The sequence below is a fragment of the Labrus bergylta genome, chromosome 4 (genome assembly GCF_963930695.1).
Source record: "Labrus bergylta chromosome 4, fLabBer1.1, whole genome shotgun sequence".
In the NCBI taxonomy this organism is placed as follows: domain Eukaryota; kingdom Metazoa; phylum Chordata; class Actinopteri; order Labriformes; family Labridae; genus Labrus; species Labrus bergylta.
In genome coordinates this window covers 14,256,169-14,268,244 of record NC_089198.1, presented here as the reverse complement: position 1 = coordinate 14,268,244, position 12,076 = coordinate 14,256,169, and the positions used below count along the sequence as shown (strand labels likewise).

The 12,076-nt window shown below is 39.8% G+C and overlaps 1 protein-coding gene across 1 annotated transcript; it reads left to right on the top strand.

Annotated features, from left to right (window-relative positions):
* Positions 1-549: 549 nt before the first annotated feature.
* dis3l2 (DIS3 like 3'-5' exoribonuclease 2) lies at positions 550-11,844 on the top strand. The gene is made up of 21 exons (XM_020649234.3): positions 550-676; positions 1,204-1,976; positions 2,072-2,202; positions 2,736-2,789; positions 2,961-3,062; positions 3,183-3,351; positions 3,520-3,584; positions 4,560-4,789; positions 4,872-5,045; positions 5,253-5,332; positions 5,438-5,550; positions 5,678-5,785; positions 6,325-6,558; positions 7,008-7,087; positions 7,503-7,686; positions 7,949-8,035; positions 8,154-8,301; positions 8,623-8,753; positions 9,113-9,217; positions 9,584-9,688; positions 10,030-11,844. The coding sequence occupies exons 2-21, from the start codon at positions 1,229-1,231 to the stop codon at positions 10,129-10,131; spliced, it is 3,150 nt and encodes a 1,049-aa protein (XP_020504890.2). The 5' UTR covers positions 550-676; positions 1,204-1,228; the 3' UTR covers positions 10,132-11,844.
* The last annotated feature ends 232 nt before the right edge of the window (positions 11,845-12,076 follow it).

Sequence of the window (12,076 nt, the reverse complement as noted above, 5' to 3'; positions counted from 1 at the left end):
AATTTACAGTAGGCCTATAATTACCGAAATGAAATCACACTAGTCTGGAATCACATATAAAGGGAAGGAGGGTACACAAATTAAGAAGAAAACTTTAAAAAAAATAAAGAAACAAGAACAATATTGACAAACAATATATAGGTTATTTCTTATAGAGATGGTTACGGCTCCAAATTATATTGTTGTCATCAAATATTTTCTAAGTCATTTTGAACTGAATCAACGACATAAAACTTTCTCTCTCACTGAATGATTTTAATTTCTTCACTTTGAATCACTTGTTTGGATAAGTAACACAATTATTCTGTAACAAGTCTTTGCTGCCATCTACAGGTTGCTTTTGTTGCCAACCAGAACGTGCAGGCTACCTGTAAAATAATGTATCTGCACGTTTAATTATAATGACTGAACCATAGACTGTGAAACCTGAACACATCATAATGTCCTAACTACGCCTAACTAACTGTACTGTTTTCAGCAAGCAGATATTCATTGAAGCCGTGATAGTTTTGCGTAACAAGATAGTTTAAGTCCCTTTAGTAATGGGATGTCGCGGTTTTCAATTCCGATATTTCCGATTACATCCAAACGTCGCATGAATATTTTCAACGTGACGACGGAGGAAGTGAACGCATCAGCTAACACTTTGCTCTGAGTAACAGACACACTACACAAGGTAAAACATTGAATTGTATAATGTTTAAACTTCTATTTTTGGCAATTGTTTTATACGTTTTAGTGACGTTTATCGTTTCTCATTGAAGAGATTGTTATTCGTACATTAAACTGTTAACATTGTCAGTTAACACCTGATGTTTGCTGCAATGCTAATAGCTACAAGCTAACGCTGTGAAACATTTTCACTGTTATTTAGAATAGAAATGTCACACAGGACTTTCTTAGCTTAGTAAGGAAGACAACGGGGTGACACATCATTTTGTAATTTTACAACAGCTCACGATAATCCACATTTTGGGGGCATTACGTATCATATAACATATATACAAACACATGACGTAAGATAGGAGGAGTACACAGCAACAAGCTGGAGAGTTGTTTATGTTGAGATTAGCCTTTCCTAAGTTTTGCATACTTGGAGTATACTGAAAACAATGAGGCTTTAAGCTACTTTATCTGATGGTGATTCCTGTTCACTCGGCTTCAATAGAAACACTCACATTGTGTGTTGTTTTGTAATTTCAGAGACATCATCTTTCAGGGTTTCCTCATGGATTCTCCGAGGCACACTAAAAATGCCAACCTGACCCGAGAGCCAAAGAACAACCAGAAGCAGCCATCCGCTCCTCGCCAGAAAGATGCCTATGCCAGGCTTCTGAGCCAGCACAGCAGCAGCAAGTTCAGTCAGTATCTTGAGCAATATGCGAGGGAAACATACTTTGAAAGAGAAGGAACAGGGCTGAACACACAAGCCCAGAGTGACAGGCTGAATATACCGCAGCGAAAGAGGGACCAAGCACCATGCGATTTCTCAGATTCAAGTGACTTCTCCCCCTCATCCATGAAAAGCAAAGGGGAGGAAAGTTCACTGTCCTTGTACATGGAAAAATTGAGCAGCCGCAGTGCTTTGCAGGACTGTGAGAGGAAGCAGGGCGTGTCCGACAGGCAGCAACGGGGACAGAGAAGAGACACCGCCACAAGTCAAGATGGGGACATCGAATCTGGCGAGGAACTCGTCTCTTTGAAACCAAATGACTTGAAAAAACAGCAGAAGCAGCAGAAGAAAAGTAAAGGCTCTAGGGAGACTGACTCGTTTGCTGGACACCCACAGTCCCCAATGACAGCAAGTACAAGTGGACAGGAGCAAGAGAAGACGACAAAGTCAAAGAAAAAAAATCCGCCCAAGCACCAAGAAGAGAATAAAGGCAGAGAAGAGGCGTCGAAATCTGAGCTTGACCCTCAGATTACAAGGCCAAAGTCCCCTCATGGCAGAGAGAAAAAGACACAGCAAACCAGAGGTAAATGCTTGGTTAGGTGTATCTGCTATGATAGTGTTGTTTTGATACTGTTGATCATTTATTTTGAATACATTAATACTTTGAATGTATTTTAGCTCCTAGTGCCAATTCCCCTGCCGACAAGAGTAAGAACAAAGGAGGGAGAGGATCAAAGAAACAAGTGTTTGAGCCCTACATGACGCTCGAGGAGGTTTCCCATGGCCTTAAAAGAGGAGAGCTCATTCAGGTACAAATCCAGCGTTAGAGTTCCTTAGACTGTATTAATTTTAACTTGTGTAAATCAGTGTAGTGATACAACAGAAAACTCAAAGTACTTGGTCTTTTTTGATTCTCTGATTTTTTTTTTTGAAATTTTCAAAATCCAAAACAAAAAACGCCAACCAGAATTGACATTTTTAGACACTTCAAATCCATTATTACCCCTTTACCTTTTCTGAAGATTATTTCCTTTTTAATATAGATGGAAATGTAAATAACAGGAGCAGAATGTACTGTTTCATACTGATGTGGTGGTCAAACTACGTGGGTCTAAATTTGTCATCATTTGAGTGTACTCAATAATTACAACATAAGAAAAACCTCTATCTTGGTCTCCTTTACAATAAATCTAAAAACTCCATACTTGTTGTCCTGCATAGTTTCATTCATTTTACTAAGCCAGACCTTGAATCATGTGCTGCCAAAAAAAATGGTGTAGTGACATTTGTATTTTATTTTAGAAGTTAATATGTTTCTGAATTCTACATACTTTGTTGGCAGGGTCAGTTAAGAATCAACCCGAAGAAATTCCATGAAGCTTTCATCCCATCTCCCGTAAGTTTATGAAGGATGAATTAGACGCATCAAAACATTTGCAGTGTCCTGTATAATGAATGTATATGTGATTTCATTGTATTGGCCTGCACTCTATTATTGAAAGTCCTGAAAGGTTGAAGTCAACATTTAAAGACGTGCTTGAGACAGAAACCCTTTCTGTGTTTTCAGGATGACACCCGGGATATATTCCTCGATGGGATTGTAGTCCGTAACAGAGCACTGAATGGAGACATGGTGGCGGTGCAAATCCTGCCTCGAGAGCAGTGGAAGGTAGACCACATTTACAACCCCTTCAATTTTCACAGCTTTTCAAAGTTTATTTTTATCACTACAGGATCCAAGTATTGAGTGAGTCAGCAGGATTTAAATTCACTGTACGTGTCCTTTCAGGTTGTGAGGTCAGACACTGACTGTGATGGCACCAGTGAGTCAGAGACCCAAAGAGACAACACAGTGCAGAAGAAAAGCGCACAACGTACACCCAGGCTTGATGTAGACCAGGGCAGCGACCGAGAGGAACTCATCAGAAGAGTTCAGAACACCACTCTCACTGACACAGGTACTGTACCAGAGTGTAAAGAACATAGAAACACTTGTTTTAAATATTACAAATTCACCTGGTTGGTAATGGTCAATTCAATTTGTGTTCATTTTTTGCTTGGAAGCAAAAACAGAGCATTAGTTTAACTTGTTAGTGTGAATGTGTCCTCTCTTCTGGTGGAAACAGGAGAACCTCTGGAAGACCCCCCAACCCAAAGATCCAACGGGGAAATTCTCCAAAAGACGGCTAAAGTGAGCTTCTTGACTGTTTGTCCACCAAGTTAGAAAAAAAACACTCAATCATAGGTTTTTCCTACCAGGCCACAATAAAAAGGTTGTTATGTGTTAACTATATACGGTATATGCTAAAAGACGAGGCAGTTAAGTGAAACAGTTAGTCTAATTATGTATAATTTCCCAGTTGGCCTGGGAATCTTACAGTTTCTCAAGATTCGATTGAGAATCTATTTTCTGGATTCATGAATCAAAGTCAATTTTTGAATTAGTACATACTTCAGGATGGTAAATGAGGTTATATAGTAGCTTCCAACTACTCTCTCGACTACTTTTACACCACGTCACACCCACCCATTCATACCCCTTCACACACTGATGGTAGTGGTTGCTATGTAGTATCATCAGAAGTAACTAATGCCATTCATACACCGAAGCAGCAGGAGCAGTTCCGGGTTAAGTGTCTTTGCCCAAGGACACATCGGACATGTTGCCCAGCTGGGGATCGAACCCTCAACCTTCCGGTTACTCTACCAACTGAGCCACAGCCTCCAGAAGACTGGTGGATTTTCTTTTTGCTGCTACATTTGGCATTCTACTGAGTGAAAGAGCTATCCTTAGCACTTTGCAGGGAGTGATTGATTAGCCCCCCCAAAAAAAACGATTTTTGGAAGTTATGAATTTATTTAAAATCTCAGAAGATAAGAATCTTGATTTTTACCTAAATAGTTGTTTTTCAAAGTTTTAATTACAACCTAAACCATTTATTTTAAGTCTCCACAAAAACATTCAATTCATTCATCTGGTTCATCATAAAAGCAAGATATTTATAGTCACTGAAGAGCTTTTCTTTGAGAAAACTAGGGTGCAGAAATGAAAATCTAAGATCACAAAGTTGCTACCTGATGATTCATTTATTCATTTGGTTTGCTTGTGCTCAGGACATTTTTATTAAATTCTGTCTCTTTACACCCCTTCTTTTTATTCTACCAGGTGGTGTACATTGTTGAAAATAAACACTCCAGAGCTGTGACAGGCTTCCTCAAATTCCTGCCAGATAAACCTTTTGCCATGTTCTCCCCTGTCGACCACCGGGTGCCCCGGATTAACATCCCCCTCACCGACTGTCCTGAAAACTTCAGTACCCGCCCAGGCGACTATACAAACACCCTGTTCATATGTCGGATCACCAACTGGGCAGCAGACAGCAACTTCGCAGAAGGGTGAGTGTTGACATTTAAACATCGCAACATTATTTACAACAGTAGAACAACTAACGGTGCTCTCTCCTGGTGTCTCCTCCAGTCAACTCGCTAAGACGCTGGGGCAAGCTGGAGAGATCGAGCCAGAGACGGAGGGCATCCTGACGGAGTACGATGTGGATTGTTCTGAGTTCTCAGATGATGTGTTGGACTGCCTGCCCAAAAACCTACCCTGGACGATCCCACCTGAGGAGATGAGGAACAGGAAAGATCTGAGGTATGGCTTTTCTGTTTGTATTTTGAAATATAAATGAGTTACAGTTGCATGCCTGTTTAAAGGCCTGAGGGTCCTAGAGCAACACCTGCAGTGTTTATAATTGTTGTGCTTATAATTTCAGTTGTCATCCATTGGCAACAAGCATGTGTACTGTAGAACTTCTTAATTTAGATCATGTTTGATACAGAACTATTTTATCATGCGTAGGACAGAGTGTATCTTTACTATTGACCCTGCGACAGCCAGAGACCTGGACGATGCTCTGTCCTGTAAACAACTCCCTGACGGTAAACAACCTCTATTATTGATCTCAGTGATGAAGATGATTATGGTGAATTCTGATCACAGATATTGATTCTATTGTTTTAGTCACGGCTGTCTCTTTAACACAGGTAACTTTGAGCTGGGAGTCCACATTGCTGATGTGAGTTATTTTGTGGAGGAAGGCAATGCTCTGGATAACATCGCCAGCCAAAGAGCAACAAGTGTGTACCTGGTTCAAAAGGTGAGAGTTCATACTTACATTATAAAAGAAAATACTTCACTTTCATTCATCTTCTGTATTATCAGAACTTTGACTGACCCCCTCTTGATACACAAACCTTTTCTTATTGTCTTGTATCCGTCACCAGGTGATCCCCATGTTGCCCAGGCTGCTGTGTGAGGAGCTGTGCAGTCTGAATCCTCTCACTGACAGACTCACGTTCTCTGTCATTTGGAAAATCACACCAGAGGGAAAGGTATGGCCATGTAAAAAAACAACGTGGACCTATTAAAGCTGTCCATGTTGTTTTTTGTCTGTTTTTTTCTTATACAAGTAGACTGAATGTGCCTTACATTGAAACAGGAGATAGAATCAAATCCGGTGTATAAGGCGCACTTTTTACACTTATTTCTAAAAGGTTAGCTGCTTCCTGTCTACTGGTATAAAATGCTGAGACACGTGCCGACGCTGTCATTACTGCAAGTGTAGACACCACCATCACGCAATGCACAGAACTTTGACACTCTTGAAAGTTTGCTCACGTTCATTAAATGTTGCAAACGGCCGCTTCACTGCTTTAAAACTAGCTGGGACACATAAAGATGAAGACCAGACCATTGTGGAGCGCTAAGGCTGGTTATCTTCACTGGTCTCATGATTTGATCCATTCAGGTCACATAAATTAAAAACATTCAGGTAAAGACGATAACACGGTCTGATGGCTGATTGATTTAGCAGGAAATCTCTCTCGATGCTCCGGGTGGTTATTGAATCATATTCCATTTCTCCCTCCAGATCCTCAGCGAGTGGTTTGGCCGCTCAGTCATTCGCTCCTGTGTGAAGTTGAGTTATGACCACGCTCAGAGCATGATCGAGGCGCCTGAGAAGATGTTCTCTGCTGAGGAGCTGCCTCCGGTGGACCCTGAGCACCCCATTGATGAGATCCATCAGGCTGTGCTCAACCTGCACTCCATCGCCAAGAACCTCCGAGCTCAGCGCTTCTCAGGGGGGGCTCTTAGACTGGATCAGGTTGGTCCTGCTGTTTATCTTTTCTACATCAGGTGTGATGGAGCATGAAGGAAGTGTCTCAAAGAAAGTATCAGGCTTAAGATTATAACTTAAAAATTATAAAGATACAAATTCATCTGTGTGATAGGAAGGTAGGACAACTTTCAAATAAATGAAGTCAATTGTGTAAACTTACGGTAATAAAAGCTAAGTCATCTTATTAATAACTCAATTCATTGTTATTGTCAGTTATGAAAAAGTTTAAAAAACTACACAATATATGTAATAGTTGAATATCTGTATCTAAAAATGAGAGAGCTCCTTTTAGATAACATGAAAGTTATTTGCAAAAGATTTAACGAGAGTATTTGAGCTAGCTGAGGTGCGATATAAAATCGTCCCATGATTTCAGAATGAATGGTAAAACCCAGATTATTGGATTCATTTTCTGTTTCTTGTTTTGAATTTAGTTGAAACTGTCATTCACCCTGGACAAAGAGACCATGATGCCTCAAGGCTGCTATGTTTACCAATACAAAGACAGCAACAAGTGAGTAACAGACTGGTGTCACGTACATGCCTACCTCTGTGTGCAAAGTTCAGGTGAAACATCATCCTGAAACAATCTGCAGTCCTTTATATCAGCTCTCATCCCTGTTTACACTATTTAACTCTCAGGCCCAGCCCACACATTGGAGGGAATTTCTTTTTAAACAGATGTTTTCCTCCTCCCGTCCACACACACTAAGTTCTCAGAAACATTTTCGTTCAAATAAAAGCGTGCTATACTAAATACAGCTGCCATGAGCATGCCAGGTCAACAACACTTTCCTTGACATGTGAACATTTCAGTTACAAAGTTGTCACCTAAAATCAAGTTTACGTGTGTACCAAACGCCAAAAGGAACAGAAAAATCTACTTAAAAAAAATATCGGCCTATGGATATCATTTCTGTGTTTTCCAGGTTGGTGGAGGAGTTCATGTTACTGGCCAACATTGCCACTGCCAACCACATCTACCACAAGTTCCCCCAGCTGGCCATGCTCAGACGACACCCTCCACCCAAAGCAAAGATGGTGGATGAGCTGCAAGAGCTCTGTGACCAGCTGGGCATCAGCATTGATCTGTCCTCTGCAGGAGCTCTCCATGTCAGTAACACAACAGATATGTTTTATCCTCAATAAGATTAGATGTTCTTAAAATGATCAAATGATAAATCACAGATTCACAAGTTATTACATTTCTTGTCTATTGAATGTCTTCTAGCTCTCTTACTTTGTCACAAAAGGAAATAGTACACGTTTTGCGCTGACAGAAACTTAAGTGATCGAGTTTGTGGGTCTTTCCCTCGAATGTTTGAGACATATTGTCTTTGTATTAATGCCTCAAATCTGCTTTTCTGACATGCAGAAGAGTATCAACACTACTCTTGGTGACGATGAGTACACGGCCGCCAGAAAGGAAGTCCTCACTCACATGTGCTCCAGACCCATGCAGGTTAGAGCTCAGTAACTCCTTCTGTTGACCTTCTATCCATTTGTTAAGCCTGCGTGGAATACATGTGTTTTGTCAACCCAAGCTTTTGTTGAATGATTGTGTCTCTGTGTTTTCCCAGATGGCGTTGTACTTCTGTTCGGGTGGACTGAAAGACGAGAAGTTATTTAAACACTACGCCCTCAATGTTCCTCTCTACACTCATTTCACATCACCCATCAGACGCTTTGCTGACATCGTCGTTCATCGGCTGCTGGCTTCGTCTCTAAGTGCGTTCCTTCCCTACCAAAGTCACTAAAACACACACACACACACACACACACACACACACACACACACACACACACACACACACACACACACACACACACACACACACACACACACACACACACACACACACACACACACACACAAACAACAGTGTGCCCTTTTTGTTTCAAACAGTGATGCTGTTGTTGATTCAAAGAGAACAAAGCAGCCTCAGATCTCTCATTCAGTTAACCTGTTGTAGTTTTTGCTGCTGTGTTTCCTTTTTGTTTCTGCACTGAAAGGTCCTTTCTGATAATAACATGCGTGTCTTCGTGCAGAGTGTGGACCTCATTTGGGGCTGTCGACAGAAGAAGTCCAAAAACAGGCATCCCAATGTAATGACAAGAAAACAATGTCAAAGAGAGTCCAGGAGCTCAGCTCGGAGCTTTTCTTTGGAGTGTTTGTGAAGGTTGGTACCTTAGGAGTCTGTCAGAGTGAAACACATGGAAAAAATAGCATAACATTATCTTTTTTATTGTCATCTTTGTTAAAGTTGTCATGATTCAATGATTAGCTTGGACATCAAAAACTTGATGAACTTTTAAAACCATATTTGAAGATGTTATTATCTCATAAAGAAATGATAAGTGTGATGTCATTGTTTCCCTGATCATCCTAAGTGTTAAATAAAAACTGCTGTTGGACCTTCTTGCGCATTCTCTTCCCCAAGCGTCATTTAGATATAAAATAAGTCAGTTTTTTTGATGCTTATTCAAAATGTTGTTGTTACTACCTTCTATGAAATGACATGTTGTTCTGTGTTCACAGGACTGTGGTCCTCTGGACTCTGAGGCCATGGTGATGGGGGTGCTGGATCAGTCCTTCGATGTTCTGGTTCTCCGATACGGAGTTCAGAAACGCATCTACTGCAAGGTCAGCTCCATCACATGCCCACTAACAGGGAGAAGTTTTAGTCTTCATTTTTTACATCTATGTACATGTTTGCAGTACAGGGACTGTATTTGATGTTCTTTACAAATGTTTGAGCCTTATTATACAATTCTATATTTATGTTGCAGTTAAAATTATTAGTGTCATTCAACGTTTTTGTGAATCTATAACAAGCATATAATTTAAAACCGAAAGAAAGTTCATTTAGGAAAGAGAAATAAGGCAGTTAGTAGTATGAAGGTGTGAAAGTTTAGAACAAAAAAAAAAGATCTAACAGGGGGTCTTCGGACGTAGGGGAAGGGACACTTAGATCTGAAACAGTTTCAAACGGTTTGTTTCCACCTTCAGTCTATTGCGGGCCTGGACTCATTCCACCATCGTAAGGTGGGGAAGAAATCTGAGCTGACTCTGGTGTGGACATCAGAGGACCCAGAGAAACCTCCTGAGGAGCAGGTGAGAACCACGCATGCTGAAAGATGTTGTGTGCCAAATAAGAACATACTAACAGTTCCCTGTACAGTAGAGTGTCTGTGATAGGTAAGAGTCTCTTGCCAACCAATAATATATACTTCATATATGACTATATCCAAATATCTTAGGGTTCATTAGCTTGATGTAACTTTGTCCACATATACAGTTTAGATTGTTTTATATAGTTAAACAGCACTAAAGATGCATTCAGATCACAGACATGTAGCAGCTAGCTGAGGTCAGGATGCTTCAAAGGTGTTTTTGTGAAAGCATATTGTCAGAATGTGTTGTTTGTAAAAGGAATATTTTTTTTTTCTTTCCAGGTCATTTCAATCTTTACATTAGTGGAGGTGCAGCTCAAAGCAGACGAGGCTCCGATGAAGTACAGCGCTGAGCTGAAGAGGCCTGAGGAGACCAGCTCCTAAACACTTCAACGTGCCAAACCGTACACAAACACCGTTATGGACATTTTAGATTGCACTCTTTGATAAGCTGTCCTGTAGAAATGACTTTAGAGCCAGTATTACTGTGGTGAGCTGGGAAATCACTTGAATGCCTGTTGCAGTGTTTACTTACCACACTATGTTCATAACTGCTGCCAACATCAAACTTTTACAAATAGTTACAAAATAGTTACAAAGTTTCTGTTAAAGAGACGTAAAGCTGCTCTTTACTGTCACTCACTTGTGATAGATGGAAATCAAAGTTTAGAGACATGAATCATTTTATGCCTCAACATCACAAGTTGAGGCATAAAAGGAAAGACAAATTTTATTCCTCAAAAATTCTGCTGTAGACTTCTTCAATTAGTGAGGATTGTTTAAGTGTGACAAATGTTGTACTACGTCTATTGTTAAAACTGACTTTTAACACGTTTACTTTTAGATTGATTACTTTTTTTCTGATTCAAGAATGCGTAAAGACCCATATTTGTGTTTGCAAAGCAATAGTGAGAGAGTAAACCACTGTACTGAAGTTTATTTATGTGGCTTTTGGTAGCCATCATATACGATTTAGAGAAAACGAGGCTACATAGATAGTTGCATTAGATGCAGGGCAAAACAACATTTAGATTGAAACAAAATAAACAGCCAGGTCAGCCATAAGTTATTTTACTGCTCTCTGTATTTATAGACTTTTACTGTAGAAAGAGTTTCAGATTCTTCTGACTCATAAAAGGAGGAGACTCTTAATGTCACGGTGATGAAGTACAACTCGGAGGACTTTTTGTCATTTAATTTAAATAGTTAAAAACTGGCTCTCATAGATATAAAACAGTGTTGTAGTCTAATCTGAGGTACATGTTCTGTTTTTAGAGTGCTTATCGGGACTCCTCTTAATATATAGCAACTCATTGTTACTGTTTTTAATGCAAAACATGGTAATGACTTGAATGTGATTTGCTGCTGAAATAGTTGGTGGCCTTGGATCTTAATGCGTTTTAGTTTTGCTCATCTTAGAAGTGCTTCCAACTCTTGTTTGTGTGGGTTTTTTTAATGCTCAGACCTGATTTGTGCAGCACAAATACTTTATGGACCTCACTAATATCAACTGTGAATTCAGCCTTAATTTAGTCGAGTGAAGATAAAAGCTAAATATTAGTGCTGCTGCACATTTAAACTGATTTGGCCTGTTTTTTTTGGTTTGACTGAGTCGGAGTGCCTTTCTTTTTCTTACTCTCTCACATTTTAGTTTAATGGTTTTATATAAAGTCATTGGATACAGATTAGCTGCTCAGTCTTGAAAAATATTTTTCTGTTATATTCGGATATGAAATCTATTTCAGAGGTGTTTCATGCGTTTGTTGAAATCTTAAAGACAACCAGCTTAAGTTTGGAGGTTATTTTGATTTCCAGGGACTGACGGCGTGCCATGAGCTGTAATTTAAACCAATAGATAAATTGCTTTGCAGAACTATTATGCTGACTTTTTAGGAGGTGTCTCTGCTTTCTATTTATGTGTCCTATTTAAAACCCTTAAAACTGAATTTAACTTTATAGTCTCTGTTGTTGTTTTTGTTTTCCAAAGTTATTCTGTGACATGTAACATCAAAGTGCAGTTGTTCTCTGCTTCACAACATACTGAGAAGTAGATGACTGTCTATGTCTGTAGGAAAATAAACACATGAAATCCATGAAGGGTGAACTCAAGACTGTTTTTCTTCTTAGTGCTGCTCTGGTGATCCCCTATTCACAATCCTGTGGCACTGCCCTCCGGAGTTTAGTTTATGTTGTGACTATACACAGTCTGTTTTATCATCTTGGGAGTGTCCTTAATCAATCAACCATAAATACACTGCACCAGCATGCTAGAAGATATTGAGGCAGGCTTTCGTCACAGCTGATTACCCTACCTTAATTACACGAAGGC